At 39.6% G+C, this 27,100-nt stretch overlaps 1 protein-coding gene and 1 long non-coding RNA gene across 2 annotated transcripts in view; both read left to right on the top strand.

The window, feature by feature from the left end:
- LOC142371779 (nuclear GTPase SLIP-GC-like) overlaps window positions 1-26,509 on the top strand; it is a 30,894-nt gene extending 4,385 nt beyond the window's left edge. Inside the window, exons 4-15 of the mRNA XM_075454513.1 lie at window positions 11,129-11,342; window positions 11,475-11,726; window positions 13,783-13,986; window positions 14,107-14,282; window positions 15,712-15,805; window positions 15,883-15,976; window positions 16,090-16,202; window positions 16,791-16,964; window positions 17,050-17,201; window positions 25,770-25,887; window positions 26,092-26,200; window positions 26,312-26,509. Of these exons, the coding sequence (XP_075310628.1) occupies window positions 11,129-11,342; window positions 11,475-11,726; window positions 13,783-13,986; window positions 14,107-14,282; window positions 15,712-15,805; window positions 15,883-15,976; window positions 16,090-16,202; window positions 16,791-16,964; window positions 17,050-17,201; window positions 25,770-25,887; window positions 26,092-26,200; window positions 26,312-26,502 (1,891 nt within the window). The 3' untranslated portion in view covers window positions 26,503-26,509. The remainder of the gene's footprint in view (window positions 1-11,128; window positions 11,343-11,474; window positions 11,727-13,782; window positions 13,987-14,106; window positions 14,283-15,711; window positions 15,806-15,882; window positions 15,977-16,089; window positions 16,203-16,790; window positions 16,965-17,049; window positions 17,202-25,769; window positions 25,888-26,091; window positions 26,201-26,311) is intronic.
- Window positions 18,114-19,253, top strand: LOC142371781 (uncharacterized). Its single transcript, XR_012768117.1, has 3 exons — window positions 18,114-18,456; window positions 18,586-18,648; window positions 18,921-19,253. It is a non-coding gene; the product is annotated as an uncharacterized LOC142371781 (long non-coding RNA).
- Window positions 26,510-27,100: the final 591 nt, after the last annotated feature.

Below are 27,100 nucleotides of genomic sequence, written 5' to 3'. Positions count from 1 at the left end.
CTCTCCAAAAGCGCCAGCTACACACACAGAGCGCAAGAGAAATGATTGACACACTGAGAGGCGATCTGAAGGCTATTCGGGAAGGATTCGGTGAATTTTGGGAAAACACTACAGCAGCAGATGACATGGCTTTGGAAAGCCCGGTTTTGCCCCGACCAAGAAAAATTCCCCGCCGGTTGGAAAACGCAATTGCGCCGGCGCACAGCTTCCAGACACCTGACGAGCTATACTATATAATGGTTGATTGTGTCACTTCAATGCTCGGATTTTTCCGTGGGTGCTCATTAATCCCCGTGGGTGCTCATTAATCCCCGTGGGTGCCCGGGCTCCGAAGCACCCACGCAGACGGCGCCTATGATCTGTACATCGATCGAATGAAAATGTTTCCTATTAACATACAAATTCATCATGTGTTGGCGCTTTTATAGCAATGTGTGTGCAATCGATAGCTCCAATTACAAAACCGGCTCTCACTTCAAATTGAGCTTTAATGTTGGCCTGTTGGCCTTTAATGTAGGACTTTGATATACGTGGCTGAGATGCGGATAATTCTGTCCCACACGGCTGGCATGGCTCGGGTCAGGGTAGACTGGTAGAGTCCCAATCGGTTGGCCAGCTCCCTCTGGAATGCCCCGGTTGCTATAGGAACCCCAGTGTGCACATCACCTGTGAGCACAGGCAGCACATGGCTCCTCGCTGTGTTGCGCTCCAACGCCGGCCGCAGCTCTGCGCACAGTTCTAGGAGGATTTCCCTCAAAACGGCTAATGAGTCAGTCGCCATCATATGCCAGCAAATCCTCTCTGTATAGTGAACACATGCTCTCTTCAAATTGCACCATTTGCAAAGTCTTCTAATACTGCTAAAGCAGCCATTGTTTTTAATGGTATGCATTGCACCACTTTGTGCTGCTTTTATATCCACTCGTGTAAATGGAGACACATGGGTGTATTAATTGTTTATCAGTATTAATTGTTCATCTATCTCAAATGTGCAAATCACTGTCTGAGCACTAATTGTTTTCACATTTATTTATTATAACAGTTTCCCAACATCACCTTAGGTGTCGCCAAAGAATCAACAGCTGCAGAAACGTGCGTACGCCAGCCCTGAAGCTGGCGTGAGGCACCGCACATTTCCACGGTCTTTTTGTTCTTGATACATCTGATCGTTGACGTGAAAAGGTGCGTACGCCACTATTTTGTGCGTACGCACCCTTTGTACATGAGGCCCTAGAGGTCCGTTTCACAAAGCAGGTTTAGTGAAAACTCTGAGATTATTAACCCTGAAATGAGGGAAACTCTGAGTTTTCCGTTTCACAAAGGGAGGCAACTCAACCCCGAAAAAGAGGGGTAACTCTAGTCTGTTTCACAAAAGCTGCACTAGCCGCTTTCGGACAGAGCCGTTCTAAGAACGCAGTTATCAGAACTCTCCTACTCTAATTTCGTTCTTATAACTGTCCTTCCCCAGCGGAACTGTTTCAGTCTGCACTGCACGAAAAGAGGGATTTGTGTCACTGTGGACGGCAGTGAACATCCGCGAATTTGCCTAATTTTCGGACGCACCTGGGCGCTTGCAGGCAGACAAACTTTAAGTTTGTTGAGCGAGAAAATCGTCGGAAACGAACCCAACTTGCGGCGGGCTCTCACAGCGGGGTGCTAATGGCCCAGCGATTAGCACCCCGCTGTGAGAGTGCCTGGACCTCTCACTGGCCTCGATGGTATTGGACGAAAAAGGCACGTGATTACATAAAAAAGCTCCTGTAAAGCTGACCGCCCATTGGCCAATTAGGTTAATATATGCATACTTTATATGGGCATATCATTCAGCAATTATGATTAATAATTGTGATTATGATTACTAATATTCCTGGGATGTTCGTGTACTTCATATATTCACGTCATTCTTATAAGCTGCACTATGACTAGGCTAATGCAGGCATGAATGACGTGAATCTATTGAGGAAATGAAAAAGGAAACTTTTTTTTTTAAAGCGCTTTTATTGCCACACCACACAATGTACATAGCTTACATTGTAATAAGAACCATGTTGATAATAAAGAATTGAAAACTATATACACACACACTGCTGTAGCCTACAATATACACAATAAGCCTAAACGCCGCCGTTTGGAATCCGCATTCTTCGCATTACTCCGGTCCCTGCAGGGTCTGCGGGAGTTGTCAGACGTCCTCATCCTGGATCAGAGGCTGGCTTCTGGGAGCTGTTGGAATAACCAATAAATAATCAAAACATAGTCTATCCATGCACAGCATATTGACAACTTGTCTATAAAGTAACAAAAGTCATATTGTCATATGTTCTTACTCTCTTTCACTCTTCTGTGGTGAGACTGTGAGTATTTCGGGTTGGCTTCAAGACGCGCCTGTAGCACAGCACACAGGTCCGTCACGCAGCTAAAAAACAAACAAACAAGAGGAATGAATAAAATGACCAGTGCTTAAAAGTGTCAGTGCCAGAGCCGTGGTAAAAGTCAGCGCCGCTCACCCTCGATAGTGTCCCCGTCTACCTCTCTGAAGTTCAGACTGTTTGCCACCGCCTCCTTCAAGCGACTCGTTACATCCATACTGTGAGGTGACAGTAGCCTGTAAAAATAATAGTCCTATGGTTAATAAAAAAAAACTGCATTAACGTAACGTAACATCGGGTCCAACTCAACTAGATATTGGGAGAACATTCACTGATTCTTACCCTTGACCTGGATTATAATGCCACGGTGAGTTATGCAGGCGGCGAACTGCTTCCTATAAATTGAAAACTCGAAATACATTTTTTAAATAAAGCAACTCACACTGGTTTTCACGTGATGGACACAATTAAGTTGAGTTTAGCCTAAAGCCACAGTCAACAACCTACTCTTAACGCAATTCTGTGTCCGCCTTCTCTTGTGCGCTCTTCAACTTCTCTGCAATGTAACTCCAGTGCGTTCTCGACGGCCATCTTGCCTCCAACCTAGCGAATCTCTGGTCGATTCCCTCCAGAACCCTCTCCACGACCGTATCCACAGTGCTGGCCACCATACGAGACATCCCGCTCATAGCATTCAACAGGACTTTCATTTTATCTGCCTGTAAGCAAGTGAGTAAGTAAGTTTAATATACAGCACATTTAAAATCAGCGAGAACTGTCCCAAGTGCTGTACAGTGTCAACAAGACTAAAATTAAACAATCAAATGGTCATGTGCAAGTAGAAAAAAACACACAAACCTGTAGACCCGCAGAGAGTTGCTGGGGAGTTGAAAGCAAGTCGTCTTCCAGCCATTGTATTCCGCAAACCAGGGTAGTTTTTCACAGCACAGGACCTCAGCGATTTCTGTCTGCCTTTCTGCCGCCAGATCTGCTCCTTAAACTTTTTGTTTACACTGCACGACACAATGTTTCTCATACGTGATTGAACGAGAGCTTATGCGAGCCGTTAAGCTCCACCAATCATATGCGTAGACGTCATTACACGGAATACTCGCGAGACAACCTCCCGTCCTTTTGCTATTTAATGTTGTCTGACCACAGCTGGCAATTTGCACTGTTTTGACACAAAAATGGACTCTGCAAGGACAAAGAAAAGACCTCGGCGATATTGTGACCATTGTGACACCGAATTAAGCCATACACAATAAAACACTGAGCGCACTACTGCACATTATGTATACAGGCCAGATTTCTATATTTTTATTTCTATATTTCTATTTTATTTAAGAAACCTTTTAGAATATTGTTGTTGCATGCTTATTTTATCTTTATCTTATCTTTATTATTATACATTTGGACATCCAGTGCGGGCAACAAAGAAAATAATTTCATTGTTCAGGGAAACACGTTTCTAACTGCACATATGACAATAAACCTTTGAATCCTTGAATTTTGCCCACAAAAAGCGGTATTACAAAAGAGGTGTTTGGGAGAAAAAAAAACAGATATGCATCACCTGTCACCAGCAGACAGCGTGCACCTCTTCTTTTTCAAGACAACACAGCAACAAACTTGGCTGGAGTTGGAGGTGATGGTGAGGAACGTGTAGAAACAGGCCTTCCCACCCCCCCACCTCACCTCACCCCACCCCACCCCACTTGAAAATGACTGTGGCAGCTCCTGACCTGATCACTGGCATTTACATATTAAAGGCTCTCCTAAGTAGGGGAGGGGAGGGGGGCATGGGGGAGCAGTTGCCAGGTCAATTTGCGACAACTTGGGCCAAGTTTTCACTTTTACCACCGCAAATGCAGGGGCTTAACGTATGCGGACATGTAAGGGGCCACATACATCCACAAATCCCTCTTTTCATGCAGTGCTGCATTCGCACATGTGTCGGGACCAGGTCGGGACTGATGCGGCGTGCGCAGCCGTCTGCGTCAGTGACGTGTTACGTTAGCCGTTTAGCGCCACATTCAACAACAAAACAAAACCCGGTAAAAGTAAGGAGAGAAGAAAAAACACCACAAAGAAGCTAATATGGAGAGCAGGGGAGGCCACCGTGTTCATGGTCTGCATGATGGTGGTATTAATCATGGACGATCACATCGGGTGTCTAATATCGAGGCTGGAAGAGCTCACAGAGAGAGTCAGGATCGAGCGCAGGCGATACTTCTTCGTTTCATGAAGGAAGAAAGGAGAGCAGAGCGCCGCAAACAAAGGAGACAACGTGTAAGTTTAACTTATTAAACACGCGCCGCTTGTGTCTGTGGTATCATGAAACATTTCAGCCGTGATAGCATGACAAGGGGCGTAGCTACCGACCACCAAACACCTCCGTCAGATGCGTTCTATAGAACCCTGAAAAGACCCGACCTCGGAGAAGGAGCTAAATGGTTATAGGAATTGAGGGAGATAGCCCCGAGTTCCTTTATGTCCGAACACAGGAGAAAACGGCCCGCAGATTAAAAGGTTATTAGAACTGCCAAAGGTTCCTACAGTCCGAAAGCGGCTATTCTCACTGTAGGAACCTTTGGCAGTTCCTATAACCTTTTAAGGAACGGGGCCGTTTTCTCCCGCATTCCGGAGACCGAACTCGGGACTAGTGCTGGGCGGTATACCGGTTCACACCGAATACCGGTTTATAATTTCGTTATGATATGAATTTTTAATATACCGCTATACCGGTGTATTTGATTACACAACGGGGGGAACGCTGCGTCGCGCGACATTGTTTGAGACGGGACCCTTTTCAGTGTTGCGCTTCTAAACACGCATGTTTACTGTCTATTTTTAACGATATTTAAAAAATACTCGTATTCGTTAAGCTGCATTTCATTTCCCTGCTCTCCCTCCGTCTCTGTCAGTCATGCGTCTCTCTCGCATAGCCTACTCACACACACACACACACACACAGCCCCTCCCCTCCGTGCACACCGCGTGTGTCTCCATCAGCGAGATCATCCCTGGAAGCTTGGAAGCTTGCTAGCTTCAGCGTCACGTTAGATTAGCTCAACCGAAAGAAGACGGCTGGCGAAATTCACAAAAGGTTGGTATCACGTGTAACTTTATAAAATCACACATAAAAAAGTCTAATACAATGTTGTCCCGACCCGACCCATAGCAAACAAGCGATTACGCCTTCTTTATAAAGTTAACTAGTCGCAAGTTTGCCGTAAAAAAAAAAATGTAGTTGGGTTGTCGAGGTCAAAACACTAGCAGCTGTGAATCAAATAAAGTAGGTTTTTTAAACTCTTACACTGAATGTTTGCTGCTTCAATCCAGATGAGTATTGAAAAATATTTTCCGCGATTGAAAAAGAGACGTGCGTGTTGAGGATGAGGATCAGTCTGAACCGGAGGTATCAGTCTGAAACAGAGCTGAACAGTCCGACCAGTGTAATGAGCTATGTTATTAATTTGTTTACAATGAAGATGTGAATATTAATACAATAAAGTTCTGTGTGACCAATTATTAACGAAGGAATTATTTTGAACAATTTTTATTTTAATTTTTAATTCTGTTCTCAATCTGTAGAAAATGCTGTGAACACCTAATTATGCATGAAAAAAAAATACTGTGATATACCGTGAAACCGTGATACCGTGAAAAAATACCGTGATATGTATTTTTGGTCATACCGCCCAGCACTACTCGGGACCATCTCCCTCAGTTCCTATAAACCATTTCAGCTCCTTCTCCGAGGCTCGGTCTTTTCTGGGTGCTATAGGAACACATCTGACGTAGGTGTTTGGTGGTCGGTGGCTACGCCCCTTGTCATGTTGTCACGGCTGAAATGTTTACTCATACGACACGGACACAACCGGCGCGTGTTTAATAAGGTAAACTTACATGTCGTCTCCTTTGTCTGTGGCGCTCTGCTCTCCTTCCTTCATGAAATGGAGAAGTATGGCCTGCGCTTGATCCTTCGTCTCCTGACTCTCTCTGAATGCAAACTGAAACACTTCCGCTGGGGAAGGACAGTTATCAGAACGAAATTCAAGGAGGACCGTTCTTAGAACTGCTCTGTCCGAATGCGGCTAAAGAGAGGTAACTTAACCTCTCGGTCAGTTACCGTAGTAACAGACTCTATGAACCTAACCTGGTCGGGACCAGGTTTTATTCAAGAAACCTCGAGTTTCTCTCTGTCTCCGCCCTCTTTCAGCCACACACGCCATTTGATTCATTCATTCAGTCAGCAGAGCGAGTTCTTCTACTTCTAGAAGTCCATTAGGCACAGTAGGAGGCGACTTTTTCCACCAACATGGCATGTCCTTTTGACAACGATCCCGTGGATGAAGGTGCAGCATTACTGCGCAGAGAATTAAATATTCGTCAGGAGATGGTTATCAGACCGCGCATTGATGTTTTTACATTTACAGACAATTATCTTTTTGAGCGGCACCATCAGAATTTTGTTGGGACAAAAGAAAAAAAAGACATAAAAGACAAATAAATATTTGTATGAATAGGCTTAAAAAAAGTGTATATAGGCCTATTATATTTTATAAAGACACTTGTGTCCCTCCAGGGATTCCCTCAGCCACTGCCCTTCCGTAAGAGGTGGCGGTGCTGGGCCACCTTGCTGGTTTTACAGGCATCTGCCTTCTTTCTTTTAGCTGAGTAGAAGTCTGTGTTAGTTTAAATAGGCTTAATTATTTAACAGAACATGATATAGATGAGAAGACATTTATGTGTGTGAAAACAGCATTATGTTGGGGATAAAACAACTGCACAGTGAAATGGCCACTTAATATTTACTTTACAGTGTAAAACATGATCAAAATGAGGTACCTCTATGAGGGTCCACCAGGGACATAAATCAGAATTAACTTCCATATACACATATGAAATTAAACTCTTCCACATACTATACTCAAAACCTTGCACAAACACTAGCGAAAAGCTCTCACATAAACTAGTGAAAACATTTACCTCTTATATAACCTACTCAAAAGCTCTCATATACACTACTGAAAAGCTTTCATATAAACTAGTGAAAAGCTGTACCTTTCATATATTTTAGTAAAAAGCTCTCATACACACTAGTAAAAGCTCTCATACACACTCGTCAAATATTTGTGGATTTCAGTTGAAACGGAAGGCATTTTATTAAACCGGGAGTTGTAGTTTTAAACAGAAGTCATTCTGGTTAGCTTCGTGAGTTTTGTGCAATCTCCGGCCGGTAATTTACGAAATAAAATAATCGACAATTGCTCAGCTACCGAAAAGTTTTCTATCTCAGAGTAGATCAACTCAGAGTTCAGGAATAGACTCAGAGTTTGTTGAACCTGCTTTGTGAAACGGATCCCAGAGATCAATTGACCACATTGATCAACAGAAGGAATGTAACAAAACACTAAACAATGCACAACATTTAATCATGACGTGTGCGTGTGAATATGAACATTTGACCTTGTTGAGATACCCCAATGAGTAGTGATACAATAAAGTGTAATAAACTGACAATTTTGACAAAGAAAATGGAAAGGATGATCATGTGCAGAGTCGTGTAGTGCAGCTCAGTCTCTTCTGGTCCAATCCTGTTGCCGGTGGCTGCATTTGTCTTCTTCTGGCTGAACATCACGTCAGTAGTCTGATCCAGACCTAGCTCAGAAGGAGAGGTTACAAGTACTTTTTACCACCCCCTTTTACCCCAATAAATATAATTTTAGGACAATTCAGAAGAAAATTCTGAACATTTTCTTGACAGTGGTTGAAGGATAAAGATTGTTGAAAATGTGGCGGCCACTTGATGAATTCTTCAAAACGTTTTTTGTTGGGGTGGAGCGCTTAGCTTCGCCGTCCACCCTTTTGGGCCCTCAAGTGGATAAAGCCTCCTGGCTTTGAGTCATGTAGCGGTTCTGCTGTAGCCTAAAAATCTAGACGCCCCTAGCGACCGCAAATTGAATTTGCTCCGGGGCTAGTCTAGTCACTTGTGGTCGTTTTGCGAGGCAGCAAATCGAAACTTAATCGGGCCAATCAAATCGTGAGGAGCGGGGTCGGAGACCGGGCTACCTTATGACGACAGAGGTGCGACGTTTCAGTGTGTAGTTCCAGAGGGAGGTAAACAATGGCTGCGCCCAGCGAACAGTCTTTTGATTTGGCTTTGGCAGCGACTCTAGAAAATTTAGATATACAGTTTTCTTTGCGAGATGAACAGATAACTGCACTTAAGTTTTTTTAAAAAGGACGTTTTCGGAGTTTTGCCCAACGGGTACGGTAAAAGTTTAATTTACCAGCTTGCTACTAGGGGTGGCACGGATCACAAAACTCACGGTTCGGTGTGTATCACGGTTTGAGGTCTACGGTTTACGGTTTTGTACGGTTTTTTGTTTTTTTTTTTACTTTTTTTTACTTTTAGCCCCATAATACACACCATTACACCAGTGGAACACTGTAATAATCGCTGAAAAGATTTTACTACCAGAAAGCTAGTATTTTGAGAGAGAAAGAGGGAAGACAATGGATGATTTCAACATGTTTTACATTTATTACTCAAAAAAAGTGTCAGGAATGTTTGCTGCCATCTGGTGGCATCTACAGGACAACCACAATAGAAATGAGAAAAAAGTGGCATACCGTGGCTCTAGCACCTTCAACATATTTCTAAAGCCTTCAGCCTCCACCATGCTATAGGGCTGCATGTCCTTCGCAATGAATAAACCAATGGCTTTGAAAATTGATTTTGCTTTTGCGGTGTCCTCAGCCAGAGGCTGTTTAAATGCAGCGCTGAATGTAAAGGGCTTTTTGGCAGGCTCTCCTCTCCTCCCCTCCACTGACACACTTGGGTGATGTCTGCGCAAATGGCCGGACATATTTGAAGTGTTTCCACTAGCGTATGCAAGACGGGTTTTGCAATGCTTGCATGTCGTAATCGTTCGATCCACGCTTTTGTTGCCAGCAACGGCCCGCCTTCAAAACTTCCACTTGCCGTGTTTGTGCATGCCGCCACACCTCTTTGCTTTCGCTTCTTTGACGCGAATTGAAACCACATGCTAACATACGGGCTACAATGCGAACGCCGAACGTCTGGACACAAAAAAAATAATAATTAAACCGTGGACCCCGTACGGTTTGCACACGCCCCGCCCCGTGAGAAGCAAACCGTACGGTTCGGAGCGTCCACCAAAACCGTACCATGCCTACTTGCTACGTAATCCTTCTTCATCGCTCTGATTGGTTGTTGCGCCATCCTATTGCGTGGCGTTGAGTGCAGAGGCAACTTGACAGACAACCGTTTATCCCGCCCACACTGCTATCCAGCGTCACTAGACCCCTGTACAGCTTTTTGCTGTACGGGTCTGGCTTGCTAGGCTAGTTCTGCTGCTGATGCAGTTAATTTAAACTGTGGATGAATGTTAGCACGGAAGAGAAACGAGCAGCACAACTCTGCAATAAGTCAAGACAAAAGAAGACAAAATGTTTTCACATAAAATTTTTGATAAATATTAAAATATCTTGGTGACATGAGAACTTCTTTCAACATCACATGATGCAACAGATTTACATACAGATTAAAAATACAAAAACAAAGGTTTAGTTTATTTGTATATTTATTTTAATCCATTTTTTGATTAATCAATTTATTTTTGAGGCCAGCCTTATGCGGCAAACTTTTTCCCGACCAAATGTGCAACGTGCAGCTTTGGGGCCCCCTGGTGGCTAGAGGGCCCTGAGCATTCGCCTAGTTTGCCTACAGAAAGAAACAGCTCTGTCCACAGTCAAATATACAAATAATGAGCACAGTTATGAATGTTCTCTCTATCTTGGAACATCAGATCATAAAGCCTTACAATTGAGTGTGATAGTTGTCCTGTGTAAAGAATCAAATAAATAAGTATTTAGGGTTTTAAGGTGGTGTCTGAGAACAAAAGACGCCAATAATAAATGACCTGAGTATGCCAAAATAATGGACAACCACTTGGCACAATCAAAAACCATCACCAACTTAATGAACTAGTTAGCCTGAGATTTACTTGTCAGACTAGAATCTATGAATCCTGTATCAGATAAAAATGGACTGTAGATACAAGAAGAGGGGATGCTACACAGTGGTACACAAAGCTCTATCCCAACTTCTTGAGTTATGTTACTGCCATAAAATTCAACAAAATATTGGATTATTAGATTTACAAAAATGTTATTCTGTTTTTACTTACATTTTATACAGTGTTAATGAGTAATCATTAGTGTGCCTAATTATTGATTATCATTATTGATTAACTATAAGGAATATCTTTATAAATCATGAACCATCTTGGCGTTTAAATTCTTTTACAGCAACAGTTTAAACTCTCAGACAGTTCTGATGTTCTGAATGCAATATTAAAAGGTTTTGATTGATTAGAAAGTGTATATTTTCAGTCATGTGAATTAGCAGTACCACCCACAGCAGCAAATGCTCTACTATCTGTCCAGGTCAGATATCTGATGCTATGGATTAAAAGCACTGATATCATCCACTACGCTGTGAAGCAACAGTGCTAAAAGATGGCATAAAACTTTATGACTTCAAGAGAAAATGAAAAGTTCAATGATACGATTCAATGACAAACTGTGCCCTATCTTAGAGGCACTGTTATGTAAAACCATTTAACATAAATGTCTGTTTAAAGTATGCTGATTTTGAAATATATTTTCAATGTATGGATGGTGAAGGTCAATCAATGAACCTATTGATTATAAATTCTTAACAGGAAAAAAATCAAGGATTTGGAGACAGACAAGAGAGAGCTGGTTGGTGTCTTTGGTAAAACTGGGGTCGGAAAGAGCGCTTTGATAAATACTGTCATCGGGGAGAATCTTTTATCCCTTGGAAGTGTCAGTGCATGTACCGCAGTCATGATAAAAGTCGAGGCAAACATGTCCAACACAAAGTATGAAGCAGAGATCGAGTTCATCACAAAAGAGGTAAAGTACATTTTTAATATGCCAACTCTTGTTTGAAGATAATTAAAGAATCACAGTATACAGCCGCTTTTTATATATAATTTAACAGAACTAAGATGCTTCTTTTTTGGTTTTGTTTTATTTTGATTTTAGGAGTGGAGAGGTGAGGTGAAGTTGATGTGTCAGTTTCTTGAGAATACAGCGCATCAGGAAAATTATGGTGATGATGATGATGACGGTGATGATGACGATGATGATGAAAAGCGTGACATTGACGAAAAGCTGTCAGCACTGTATGGAAAGGAAAGGGAGACAAAATTCTCTGAAAACCTTATGGACGACCTATATTTCGGAGAAATTCCAGAATTCCTAGAGTCCAGGAAGAAAACTTTGACTAGTAATACGGTAAGCTCTAATATCAAGTTATTTATTGCTTAAAAGCATTTCATCCAGTCTACTGGAAGTGACATCAAATTATTTGTAGTTTAGTGTGCTGCTCACCACAGTAGTCAGCAAAATGCTATTATTTCTGATGAATGATTCAATACTAAATGTTGGTGATCCAAATATCTGGAGAGATATTCTGTTTCCCACTCCTTTTTGTGTAATAAACTATTTGAATATCATTAATTTGCTTTTGGAGTGCATTTTGAAAATAACCATGGACTCATGACATTGTCAGGATCTGACGGTATCCGACACACCTACATGACAGCTGTTACACGTACACACCAGATTTATAATGAAATAGTAACAACACAGCCCTTATGGATGGATCCTGAGTACTCTTTGTAAATTAGATGACATTACAATGCATTTTTAAGACGTTTTTATCTAAAACGACTTACAAATAAGGATAACGGTACAGCTAACATCAAAGCTAACAATAAGTCCATCTTTGCCCTTACCCATCCTCAACAATCATTCACTGTAAGAGAATATAAACCTAGCAGAGCTCTTAGATCCAAGGACTGAGGTCAGCTGGTCCAGTCCAGAGTCCAGACTAAACATGGAGAAGCAGCATTTAGCTGTTATGCTGCAAACAAGTGGAACAAACTGCCAGTGGAGATTAAACTTTCACCAAATGCAGACATTCTTAAATCAAGGTTAAAACATTTATTTTCTCATGTGTCTATGCATGAAATCTGCACTATATCTTTAACTTATCTCGACTGTTGCCTGTTTTTAATCATTTTAATTTCATTTTAATAATTTTATTTCTTTCTTTTTATATTCTTTTATGTATGTTTAATGCTTCTTACACTCCCTGCTGCAATACTTTTATTTTATGTAAAGCACTTTGACTGACTGTTGTGGTCTTGATCAGACTCATGACAAACATACGGAGCACTATCTGAGCCAAACAACTTTATCTTGGTCTAATTTGGCTAAATAATGTTTTCTCAATGTTTGTCAGGCTTTTCAAAATGATCTTTAAAAAAAAATTATGATGCTGTTTTCTGCTGAAGAGCAAGCCAGGTTTTTAAAAATTATTATTATTTATTTTTTTTAACCCTTAAAGCAATACTATTTAACATTTCTACCTTAAAATAACAGCTTGAAAAAAATTGTGCGGCTAGAATGAGTTTTAATATTACGATTGGCCTGTCTCCTATGCCCTTCGGGGGTCTGAGTTGGAAAAACTGCGCTATGTAACTTTGCTGGACCGGCCCGGGAGCTGAGCGGAAGTACTTCGACTTGCTTTCTGGCATACCTACCGCAAAAACAAATAGACCCCTCTCACGCTCCCAGGTATATTTGATTACTCTTACCTTCTCGGTCGACATAGCTTGCACCTTCTGACTCCTCGCCAGTTCGTCAACAAACGTGAAACGTGAAAGCGAAAGGGTGTTGTATTTACGACAGTGTAACCGTACATTACCTCCAAGCCTGTAGGGGGAGCTCCATAGTGGGCTTTTTGAGAAGTTACATTGTATCGCTTTAAGAAGCTGTAATATAAATGTCTGTTATTGTTATGTCTGCCTTATAATTACCTTTTAAAGCACTACATATACCCCATGTGTTGGGTATCAAAATGTGAAATATAATCTCAGCTATCACATTGAAAGCACTAACCAATAATCTGCCCAAGAAGTCGGTCCATGTGGAACTTTTTGGGTCGATAATAAGTAGGTAAATCTCAAAAACCACTGTTTACACAACAGATTATTTTACACAAAAAAATAAAATATGTAAATTGATACCTGTGATTGATTCAATTGCTAAAAAAAATTAATAAACGTGCAATGCCCACAGACTCCTAAGGGTTACTCTCCAAGTGCATCATCTATACAGTATACATCCATACTGATTTGATTTCTTGTCATGGTATTCTCTCAGAATTTTATTTTTATTTTTATTTTCAAATGTGCCTCAATTTCTTTTATACAGTTTTTTGAGCACTGTCAACAAGCATGGATTAAATAACCTTTCACTGCTTTACATTTGTTTTTAATTTTAGGCTCACGAGCTGTCTGACCAATTAGTCAAATACACAATAAATGACCCAGAAGAAGAAAGTGGAGAAGTAAAGAGATCGTATTGGCCACTTGTAAAGTGTGTGACTATCAAGGTGCCAAACAATGATCTTCTCCAACATGTGACGATTGTGGATCTTCCTGGAAATGGGGACTGCAACAAGAGCAGAGATCAATTCTGGAAAAAGGCAATTAACTGTTTTACATATTACTTTAATCTGGTTATTGTAATGTTTTCAAGATTTTTTTTGTTTAAGAAAGCAGTGATGATTCATCATTATTAATCACACAATATCATGCCTTTTCAGATTGTTGGAGACTGCTCTACTGTGTGGACTGTCACTGATATCGAACGAGCAGCAGCTGACAAAGAATCCTGGAAGATCCTGAAAAGGGCTGGTCGTCTTATTGGAAATGGTGGCGAGTGTCAGCGCATTCACTTTATCTGCACCAAGTCTGATCTTTTTGTAGATTTTAAGCATCAGTAAGTGAAAAAAGATGTACACATTTAAATACAATATCCAAGTTAAACTCTTGATTAAAGGGATAGTTCGCCTCTTTTGACATGCAGCTGTATGACATCCCATACTAGCAAAATCATGCATGGACATTGACTTACCCCCTACTGCGTACTGTGAGCCGAGTTCCAGACGAGTTTTGGCGTTGCTAATTTTCTGGGGCCACAAAAATAAAGTGTTTTGCTTCTCAAAACAATATGCGTTCAAAAGAGTAATACATTTGCATCACAAAATCGTTCTCCAGGAAAAAGTCTCTGCCGCCTGCCAACAGCCGCACCTGTTTCAAGGTGTTTACTGCTCGGAAGCAGGGGACTGCTCGGTCTGCGCTTCGTCAAAGAAGCAAGCAACTATATAAAGAGCCATGTGAACGTATTCACTCTCTGTAGCAGTTTTTGTTTTGTTTCAAACTGGAATTTCGATTTATATGCTATCCGATTTTCACAGAGTGTAATGGATTTAAATAAAATACACAAATTTTAATATTTAATATAGGACCAATGAATAAAAGGGCTAACGAGGACTATAATGAAGACCAAGGAACTCTCCAAATAGATTAAGGAGAGAATTCTAGAGAAATACTGATTTGAGTTTGGTTATAAAGGCACACATACAGCTTTAACCAGCCCCTGGAGCACTATTAAATTAATTCAATTTAAATTTAGAAAATATAGCACTGCAACAGACCTACTAAGGACTGACTAAGGGGCACTTTACACGGAAACGAAAACGGGTTAAAAACGCAAAACCTTTTTGCGAATGCACTATATCGTTTAGATGGTAACGGCGTTTTGGGGGCATGAAAACGCAAAAAAATGAAACCGCCCTCCAGAGTGGAATTCTTGAAAACGCTCCACTGTCGCGCCACCGTGTAAAGGATGAAAAACGCAAAACTGCGTTTCTCGTCACATAGAAATGAAGTGACAAGCATAATAAAGCGCCAGAAAACCGTGGGAAACACATCAGTAGGCTATCAACATGTCCGTCCCTGCGGACTTTCAACTCGTGGTAATTGACGTTCAAGAGTCATTTCATCACATAACAGCAATGATGAGTGAGAGTAGTAAAGAACAGACCAAAAATATGAACTACGTTCTCGAAATTCTTGAAGTTCATAGAGAGAGCAGGCGACCTAGACAGCTGTGGGTGTTTACTGCATCGATAAATATGAAACGTCACACACTTTTGCGTTTCCGTATGCACGCAGATTTTCACCCTAAAACGCTCGTCTAAATGCAGATTTAAAAGTGAAAACGAAACGCCACTTTTGCGTTTTGGTTTCAGATCGTTTCCGTGTAAAGGTAGCCTAAAACTCATGGAAAAGGAAAAAGAGCAAAAATCTAACCAAGTGTTCAGTCAGATTTATGCAAAAAAAACTAAAACTGTATCTTCTTATAGCTCAGAAGATGAAGTTCGGGACCTCATAGTGAAACGAAACGAAAAAGCCAAGAATAGAGTGAAGAATGGATTCAGCAATCTAACTGTGATTAAGGTGAACTTTGAGTAATGACAAAAACAATTATCAAAAATATTGTCTATGGGTGTAACTGATTAAATGTTTGTTCCCAGAAACACTTCAGTGGTGGGTTAGGCTGTTTGAAAGTGTTCACAGTGAGCTCCAAAGAGTTTCAGAATAAGAAACTTCTAAATCCAGAGGACACTGGTAGGTGAAGTCTTCGTATAATCATGAAAACTTTGTTGATAGCAGACAATCATAGCTCTACAGTAATCTGACTGCCTAAAATATGTCATGTAAATGTGGGTTTGTTTTCACAGAAATACCCAAGCTCCGGAACTTTCTGAAAGAAATCAATGACTCAAAGACACTAAACTATGTGTCTGGAGCTTATGGGATTCTCTCTTTGATCCAAGGGGCCAGCTTGAGAAAAGTAAGATCATGAATAAAACTTAATTCATTGTTATTAATATTAACAAAAAGAGGTCAAATAGATTAAGGATAGAATTCTAGAGAAATACAGATTTGAGTTTGGTTATAAAGGCTTATATACATATATCATATACTTCTCACAATTAAATTAATTATGAGGAAATTAAAAAAATATAGCACTCCAACACACCCGCTGAGAAGAGCAGACTAAAACTCTTATATGTTCAGTCAGATTTATGCAAAAACTAAAGCAGAGCAAACTCATAGCAAATTTGTAAGTTTCAGTAACGTACATACAGACTTTTAATATATAATATCAATTAAACATTTATTAAACATGGGAAGGCCAGGTTTCTGAAATCTTACCTCTGCTTGCAATAATATTTTAATGACCATCTATTAATTCAAGACATCAAATATTACCCCAAAGTATTTCTTTTCAATGAAAGTTGTTGATCTACTTATTAGTCATGACTAGACCAGTCATAAACAACAAAGTTATGTAAACAGATAATGAAACTATTAGAATGTATAGCTATATTGTTTCAAATAGTTATTATTGTATTTGTTTGTACTTTTTGAATTCTAGGCTTACAAAAAAAAAGAGGCGCGTGAAGAGCTTGAGGAAAACATTAGGCATCAACTCACCTTAGTTAAAGCAGCAATGGAGAAGGCTTACAAGATCTTAAATAAATGCCTTACTGGAGGGGTTGAAAAATCCAAAGGTTCATGTGAAGGAGACTTGACATCCTTCTTACGTCCTGTATGTATTTAAATTATAAATATCAAGTCAACTTTGACTCTCTGTGAATGTGTTCAAAATGTCTTTTTGTCCTGTTTTTACTCAGGAAGATGGACGTGGTTTTCACAGGACATTGAAGTGTGTTGTCCAGAAGGGTGGCGTCCACAGAACCACAGGTGGAGAACAAATAAACCTCAACATGGACTTAGCTTCATACCTGATGGACAGCATTCATGATGAATTCAGGAAGACTTTCCCGTAAGAACTTAAACACGTAAAACCCTGTAGTGTCCGATTTTCTAACTATGGACAATATTCAAACCTGGTAAATACGACATTATGCAGTTGTATAAGATTATTTAAACAAAATGTACGATTTCTGTCATTTGAAGGAAGACTTTCCTGTAAAACTTAATGTTCACATAAAACCGTTTGATCACTAAGTATTATAACAAACATCCCAATACTGTCATTTTGAGATATTTAAACTTGTTAACATGTTTCAGAAATGACGAAACACGCGGACCATTCAACGGGGTCATCAACAGGTTTTCACTTGACACAGAGGGACTGACTGAGAAGTACAAAGAAGTGAAACTACAGCTGACATTTCTCAAGACAGAGGTAAAAGATGAGAAAAGCAATAACTAAGATTTAGAGAAGAGTTCGAAGTATCAAATGGAAAGTTTTTTTTTTACTGATTCTCTTGTAAAAATGATAAAAATTCTGTAAATGTATGTTTATTTTTGTTTACTTTTTGGATTTATTTAGGAAGAAAAGACTAAGCAAAACATGAATAAAATCATTTGTGACCGCAAGAAAGAAATCTACGGCAGTCTGATGGAGACAATTGAGGAAAGCATGAGAGAGTGCTATGAGAGTAAGAAAGGCAGTCATCATGTACAGCATGTCACTATATGAATCTACTTTTGAATTCTTTGAAATTGTGCTCAATTAAACAGCAGTCTTCTTTTTTATTTCAGGAGCTGCAGCTATTACAGGAGAGGGCTCACTTGAGAAGATGCGGAATGAGATTTTGAGTCATTTAAAAGATTCAATGGACATGTTTGAACGGGCTAAAGCGGTTATGCTCAAACAGCTGAAAGTCTTGATGGTTTGTCCAATTTTTTAAATATTTAAACATGATATCATTGCAAAAAAACTTGTGCTGTATATCTTCATTTCATATATAAGCTTTTTGTCTTTATTTGGAATTGAAATTCTGAAATGTGCTTTAACTATAATGACCACAAAACCAAAGGCAAAACTGACTCAAAAGTGTCATTTCATGGAAAGACACTGGAATATACAGTATAAAGCTATGAGTTTCTGAACATGCATACAGATGGTTATTTCATCTTTGATTCAATTTATTCTTGCAATCAATATTTGGCTCGATGATAAATAATAAATATGTTGATGGTGAATTAGACTGACATCCTGAGAATCCTGGAGAAAACCATGAAGAAATCAATTGAGCATTCACTAAAGATGGATGACCACTCAATCCCAGGTAAAGGGGACACATCAAAATATTACCATTTATGTAGAACACTAAGAATCATGTTAAAGCTTTACTGACTTAAAAAAATCTGCAGCAAGTCTTTGTTTTTTTACCTTTTTTTTTTCTTGTCTGTCAAAGAAGTGTCAAATGATTTGGCAACAGTGAAGAAGATCTACGATGTGAAGCGGCAGCAGCTCAAAGGTAGCTCAGCTGTATAAACATCACACTTTGGGTCAAACTCTCAGGAAAATGGCTCTTGGTTGTTAATTATCATTAATTGTTAATTGTCCTGAATAAAGTTAACAATGCTTTTGATGACACTATTACTAATCTGCCCAGCAGCTGCTCTGAAATGTGCAGTCTATCAAAGCTGCTGTTCAATATTCCTCACATTTTTTAGAAAAATATAAACGTTTCTTGTGACTATTTGCCATCACTGTTTCACTGTGCTGTTTTGACTCTGTATGTTTCAGATTTGCAGGAGAGAAACAGCAGCGTCAACTAAACATCGCTGAACGACTTCCCATTTCACATAAGACAAGCCCCTTCACTGCCCATTTTTAAAACTCGTCTTAAAACCCATTTTTATTCCCTGGCTTTTAAACCATTTATATGTCAAGTTTGCTGTGTCTGTTGTCTAACACTTCGGAGGCTGCGGGCACTGTATGTTTATATTGATCATTTTTACATCAGTTTACATAGTTGTTGTTTTTTATGTCTGCTGTGTATGCAGTGGGTTTTGAGATTTACTGAGCTTATTAAAGGTCTGCAAAGTTAGCCTGCACCGACTTCTCGGACAGGTCATTGGTTAGCACTTTCAATAGCCGCTTTCAGACTGTAGGAACCTTTGGCAGTTCTAATAACCCTTTAATCCGCGGGGCCGTTTTCTCCCGTGTTCGGACATACAGGAACTCGGGGCTTTCTCCCTTAGTTCCTCTAACTATTTAGCTCTTTCTCCGAGGTCGGGTCTTTTCATGGTTCTATAGAACGCATCTGATGTAGGTGTGTGGTGGTTGGTAGCTACGCCCCACGTCATGCTATCACGGCTGAAATGTTTACTCATAGACACAGACACAACCGGCGGGTGTTTAATAAGTTAAACTTACACGTTGTCTCCTTTGTCTGCGGCGCTCTGCTCTCCTTTCTTCCTTCATGAAATGAAAAAGTATCGTCTCCTGACTCTCTCTGTGAGCTCTTCCAGCCTCGATATTAGACGCCTGATCGTCCATGATTAATATCACCATCATGCAGACCATAAACACGGTGGCCTCCCCGCTCTCCATATTAGCTTCTTTGTGGTGTTTTTTCTTCTGTCCTTACTTTTACGGGTTTTGTTTTGTTGTTGAATGTGGCGCTAAACGGCTAACACGTCACTGACGCAAACGGCTGCGCGCGGCGCATCAAGGGCAGATTATAGTTCTGCGTCTATCGTCTTGACGTGTTGCTTTGCTCTGGTCGCGAACCACTTTTCATGTTATGGTTCTGCAACCTCGGTCTGGAATTTCTAGGGACGCACAGCAGTTTCCCCCCAAAAGTATTCGAGAACTCGCGAGAATTTCGGTGGGCGGTGATGAGAACTTTGGCGGCGCCGGCGGAAGCACAGCCTAGTATTATAGAATCTGTGGCGGAAGTGTTTATCTTTCAAAACAACAATGGCATGTATGCAAGATATGGATCTGGAGTTGCTCGACATCGAAGAAGAACAGCTTCTTTTATTGGAGTTGGCGAAAATGCAAAGGAGGAAGCCACACAGACAACCGGAAAGGCACACCGAGGACCAATCACAGCCGCTTTTTGTCTGCGCACTTCCGCTTGAGCTCTGCGTGGGTTTGCGTCCGTCCGACGTGTAGTCAGGATTTTTCTGAGGTGCACGAGAACGCGCGCAGAGCCTCTGCGTGGGGGAGTGGTCAAGATTTTGACGCTCACAGAGGCTATGCGTCCGAGCATCAGAGGCTTTGCGTCTGAAGCATATATCAGCCTTCAGCCCCAACCTGGTCCCGATTCATGTGCGAATGCAGACTGAAACAGAAGGACAGTTATCAGAACGAAATTCGAGTAGGACAGTTCTGATAACTGCGTTCTTAGAACGGTCTGTCCGAAGGCGGCTATTGTGATGGCTGAGATTATTCTGCACATTTTGATGTGCAACACATTGGGTATCAAGTTATACAAAGTGCCTTAAAATATGATTATAAGCAGATATAGTAATAAGGGACATTAGACGTGTAAATTTAAACTTCCTGAATATATAGCACATATTTTATGTTTGATTTTGACATGGAGTTTAGGCTTTCTGCAAGCAATTTCTGCAAATTGGACCTGCAAATCAGTATCAAGTATTTTATATAAATAGCTTCGCACTAGCAATGATTTTTTTCTTTTCTTTTTTGTTTTTCTTTCAAATCTGTACTGATTCCAATTAGTATCTAGGATCAATATGGCACCCATGTGTTTGAAGGACCACCAATTGCTCTTTATCAGAGTCTTAACAAAGTATAAATATTTCAATGTTCTTTGAGAGTGATGCTGTGTGCAAGGTTTTGGGAGTTTTATTCTTGTTCAACTCCTCTCAGTTATCACAAATAGGGAACTAGTTCTAGTTAGAATTTTCACACAGAAAGAATATCTAGCACTACTTTTTCGTCCATTCTCAATCAATTCAAATGTGATTACAGTACCCATGTCACATAGCACAAAATTGTTAAATATTTTTTCATTTGTCATTCAAAAGTGGATATTTAGAAAGAATGATCTCAAATGGTTCTGATTCTGTTTGTAAAGGGAAATTATTTTTTTTTTGTTCATGTGTTGTGTTACACTTGATAATTTCCCTGAACTGTTATACAACAGAACTGCATGAAAGACTTTAGCAAGTAATGCTTAACGTCATATGGTTGATTTTCCAAATATTTGTCTGGATAAATATGTGTACGTGGTCACCACTGTATAAAATGAGCGAGCTCAGCATCAGTTGGTTGTTCACTCTTAAAACCCTCGTGGTTGAAAGAGGCTGCACCCTATTCGGCTGAATAGTAAGACTTGGTCTCTCACTCTGTTTGATGATTATTGCTGGTTGTTCACTCTAGTTAAATTTATTATTCTGCAATAAATTCCTTAAATCTTAAGAGACTTATTGTTGTCTTTGCTTACTAACCATACAGCAAACAGTTTTTGCCTCAAGACTGTTCATTTCCAAACAGATAAACCCTAAATCGGATAGTTCTTCACTGAAATGTGTTCACATTACACTTTGCTCTGGAGGTTTGTCTTTATTGTTTTCTCGAACTTCTTGTATTTTTTTCAAAAAAGAGTAAATGTGTAAAATGTACATCTATTGTATAAAGCACTTGATAACATAACCGTTTGTGTTGATGAAGTGTTCACTGCAGATTTTGATCGTCACAACAACAGACAGAGTGATCCGACAGACAGGAAGAACAACTTTTTGAGTGGCGTGAGAGCAGGCAACCAAACGATTTTAGTACAATTAAAAACTCTCCATTCAGCAAGTGGATTCCTTTAATTTTCCCTCGTAGGTAAATCCTCTGGATCCTCTAAGAACAAACAAAGACCCTGTAAACCACACAAATACCTAATCTGATGTGCTGGAATAAGTCTGATCCACAAAGGCTCTACCCCACGACTCCCAGAACCCAGAGGATCTGCTGACAACATTCGGGTGCCACAGTACACCTGCAGAGGTGCCATGTTAATGCCCTGACAGGTCAAAACTGCTTTAGCAATGCAGGGAAGGTTTTACTGTGATCAGTGTCTTTTTACAACTAAGACAACGATAGGAACTGTTTTTAAAATAAACAGTAATAAAGCATTTATGTTGTGGTTTGCTTGATAGCAGCACCCAGGAGCAAAGTGTGAGGGATGCATCAAACCATTATATGTATTATTTTTTCATTGTTTTCTTTCAGTTCCTGCATGGTCCCAAACTGGAGTTCTTGCTATAATCAGCTCTTGTTACACAATGTGCCATCATACTTCTGATTCACCTGGCTCTTACTGCATGTAAGTGTTCAAAAGAATGTTCAGGGTTACAGCTTTACTCTTGTTGTTTTTTTGTTTTGTTTTTTTTCACATTCACACTGCATCATTCCTCTTATCATTTGTGACTCTGTTCCAGGACATAAATGTCAGTTTGACACACCCAAAGCACAAACACTCGTGCAGTACAGTTTATCCATAAGCGAAACTAAACCCTCTAACAGGACAGCTTGTTTTGCTTCAATAATGTTCATGTGGTTCCCTGCTGCCACTTCACACCAATTCACATCACTTTGTGTAATATTCATGGGGTTTTCCCATGTTTTTTGTTCTATGTTTTATCATGTTTTAGATTGTTTCATGTCTTGGTTTTTGAGTTCATGTTTAGTTAGGTTTTGCCATTGTTTTCCCCTCAGTCCCCATGTTCTGCTCATTAATTTCACTCATGTCACCTGTATTCATTGTCCCCAGCTGCACTCATTCACCAATCACTCTCAGTTCAGTATTTGATTTCCAGGCTAAATACTAAAAGGTAAAAGATTGTGAAATTTACAAATATTTAATAAGTGAACATATCTTTATGCATTCATTGTGAAGTGACCGAGGACAAAGAAGGTGCTTGGCATCATTTGTTATTACATTTCTCATACTGCCAGGACTTTGCTTAAGAAATCTTTGACAGAATGACAGTTTTAATTCATTACACCTGTAAAAGTTTCTGAATAGCAGAAAGTTGGTGCAAGGTTCGCTTCTCCATAAAACTCTGTTCTGTTCATCCTCAGGTTGGACCATCCCCAGGTGATAAAGATAAGATACACAGTAAATCATATATTTTATCTTTGATGAACTAAGCCTTTTAAGAAAATGTTGCAATACTGAGAGAAACCCAAACTTTTTTTTCCTTTTTAACTAAACAAGGAAAGAGAAAATCCAACCATCAGGGGGAGTCCAGTAAATGGCAAACACCAACTAAATGGCCGCGTGACTCTAAGTCAGGATCCATTGAAGGTATTTCTTTATAATCACTGGGACCAAGGAGTCCAATATAGGGATGAAATCGCAATTATTCAAAGAGATACAAAGAGTTTGATTTTAGTTTATTAACAAAAACACAATGGCTGTCTGACACGTCCTGGCTTAGTTGTAACCAGTAAGCTTCCCACTGAGATGCCTTTTGTAACTAGAAGAGGAAAAACAGACAGAAATGAAAGCAAATTTAAATAATTCAAACATCGTTTGCACATAATGAAATCCTTTATCACATTATTGGAAGGTACATATACATATCTGGTAATTTAGCAGAAATTTGTAAGGGACAACATTCAAGCTTCAGTACATTAAGAAGCCCTCCATGTATTAAGTGCTAACTCTATTTATAACAGAGTATGACAGGAATGTTAAAAAGTGCTAGTCGAGGTTTGGCATGTTAGGGTGTTGAAGTTGCAAGAACAGGAGGTATTCCCCAATGAGATAAGTCTTGGAAAGTTTAGTGAAACCTAACTAAACTGAATATAAATTAAATGGACTCATTTCTATAAATGAGTCACTATCAAAAACAGAGCTCAGTTTTTACACTGAGGCGTACACAACTCCATGTTCTATGTGAATTGGAGGTATAGATCTGTGGCACATCTGCTCCACATGTTTCGCATTTTTGGTGTATCTAAAGGGGGGAAAAAAGCCTTGGTTTTAAGCTTGTACCACTCCTCCAGGCAGTTTACTTATGGTTATGGGAACATTCATTGTGTTCATTCATTGACAGCTTTTAGCCAGTGGCAGAAATCTGTTGCAGAACTTGCAACTTTTCTCAGCTTATGCCACAATGCTGGCTTACTGTTTCTTTGTATTACGTAGCTGCTTATGTGTGGATAAGGAAAGAAAAACAGCAAATAGTTAACTTTTTTTTTTGGACCTATAAATCAGAAAATGGTTACGGTTTTAAAAATGAAGAAACTGGGGTGGTCGGTGGCATAGTGGGTTAAGCAGGCGTCCCATGTACAGAGCGCCTGTAGGGGCACGACAGTCCTCGCTGCAGCTGGGGTTCGAGTCCCGCATCGGACGGCCCTTTGCTGAATGTCTTTCCCCCTCTCTCTGCCCCCTGCTTCCTGTCTCTCTTGAACTGTCCTGTCCATTAAAGGCATAAAAGCCCCCAAAAATAATAAAAAACTAAATTACAAAAAAGATGAATTTTGAATACTGACAGAATATCTAACACCAAGATTGTCAGTAAATGTGAGCAAAACTTGTAAATAAATTCTGTTCTCCTCAGAAACACTTGTGATGACTGTTTCAAAGTGTTCACAGTGAGCTCCAAAGAGTTCCTAAAGAGGAAACTTCTAGAACTGGGTGACACTGGTAGGTGAAGTCTTTATATATATCGTGTAAAACCGCTACACACATTAGGCAATTATAGCAAAACAGCAATCTGAGGATGTCGTGTAAATATAGTGCTCATGCAATTCTCTGTCTGATTCAAGCAGCCAGGTCGAGAGAAACGGTAAGATTAAGAAACTTTTAATGAAGTTTTAGTGAACTATGTTGATATTTATTTTAAAAAAAAAGGGAAAATCAGATTGCTGACATCTTAGATCTATACAGAAATATTTAATGGTAATCTTAAAACTGCAGGGGTTTACATAGAATCTTGCCCCTAAAGAATTCTTTACATGAAGGGTGTTGAATTATTGATAACTGACAAATAAAGAAGCCATTAATATTTATAGCTTCATTGCTATAACACTTTTCTTTTGCTGGGTTTTGTTTTTTAATTTTAGGTTGGCAATGAAACAGAGGTGTGTGAAGAACTTGAGAGAAACATGACCTATCATCTTTTCCCGGTTAAAAAAGCAATGGAGGATGCTTTCCAGACCTTTGACCGCTGCCTTAGTGAAGGGGTTGAAAACTCCAAAAGTTCATGTGATGGAAACCTGAATTCCTCGCTGTACCCTGTACGTATTGTGTGAATTTTGACATTGTGTTGAAAAAATATTTCTTTCATTATTTATGATGTTGTGCTTCAGAGAAAGACTGGCCGTGGATTTCACAGGACATTGAAGAGTGTTGTCATCAACAATGGCAGCTACTAAACCCAAAAAAGGGAAAGAAATAAATTTCAACATGAAATTAACTTCATCCTTGACTGACAGCATTGATGAGGAATTCAGGAAGACTATCCTGTAAGAATTACTTGAATGAGCACATAACATCCTTTTTTGGCCTATTTTCTAACTCTTAATGATCTTTATAATTAGCGTAACATTATAATAAGAGATTGTAATTACATCTACATGTATGCTACTGTTGTAAACCCTTTAAACTTGTTTCAGAAATGAAGGGAAATGTGAGGCATTCAATGGGGTCATCAGCACATTCTCACTTGGCACAAAGGAGCTGATTCAGAAGTACAAAGATGTCGAACTGCAGCTGATATTTCTCAAGACAGAGGTAAAGAATGAGAAAAAGCCCCATCCTGTTCATCAGTTAAATACAGACATTTGTGTTTGCTAAAACTGAGATAATCTTTGTGGGAAATAAAAGTTACTTAAATGCTGACCAATAATGAAGATTTACTGCTTTTTTCTTTGGTGGAATCTGTAAACATATTATGTTGATAATTGTAAACTATATTTTTTCTTCCATTTTTGTTAGGAAGACAAAATGAAGACAAAGCTCAGCAGACTCATCCGTGACCGCAAGAAAATGATCTACAGCAGCCTGTTAAAGACCATCGAAGAAATCATGCAAGAATGCTATGAGAGTAAGATGTCGTGGCATACAGCATGTCTCTATCATGATATGCACTTTTACAGCATATTCAGTGTGATTGGTGATGAAAATCAAAATCAAAATGACAATCCTCTGTTTTTAGATGCTGCAGAGTTTAAAGGAAAGGACTCCCTGCAGAACATGAGAGACACAATTGTGAGACATGTATATGAATCGAAGAACAGCATGTTTGATCGGGCTAAAACAGTTATGTTGAACGAGCTGAAAGAACTGACGGTTTGTCCCATTTTTATAAAGAGAAAGATACGCATGTCTTATTCATTTAATCTTTAACTCGATTTCCGACTGTAATAATTTCTAAAGGTTTTGATGTTCTTTTAGGATGAGATCATGGAAACCCTGGAAAAAACCATGACAAAATCAATCGAGCTCATCATGCATACGAAATCTGGGAAATTTCAAGTTAAAGGGACTGACATTTTTGTGGCAACTGTTAAATGATTGATGTGACGTGTTTTGCCACAATGTTTAATCTTGTTGTTCTTGTTGGTTCATATTAAACTTTAAGTTCATTATGTCGAGGCGTTTTATTGTTTTTTCTTTAGTTTTTTGTTTATCAGATGATTTGCTTTTGTTTCTTAGAGGCGGACAAAATGCGGGAGGAAAATTTTGTAGTACTTTTTTGATCTTAAGGAGTTTAACATTGGATTACCTCTTCATTTTAGGCTAGTGTTGGTTTATTGAGTTCAGAACACTGCAATTCCACTGACTTTATGGAAGTGAGAATCTAACGGTGGAACGTGAACTCTCGTGTGTTTGATGGGACAAAGACTTTCAGCTTTTAAGAACAGTTCTCATATTAATTGGCTTACTCTCTGTGGGTGCTCATATGAAAAAGGAAAGAAATCAAAGTTTAAGTAATGAATCAGTT

This window comes from Odontesthes bonariensis, chromosome 21, assembly GCF_027942865.1.
Source record: "Odontesthes bonariensis isolate fOdoBon6 chromosome 21, fOdoBon6.hap1, whole genome shotgun sequence".
Classification (NCBI taxonomy): domain Eukaryota; kingdom Metazoa; phylum Chordata; class Actinopteri; order Atheriniformes; family Atherinopsidae; genus Odontesthes; species Odontesthes bonariensis.
Note: the sequence above shows the minus strand (reverse complement) of the source record. Positions and strands in the feature narration are given on the sequence as shown.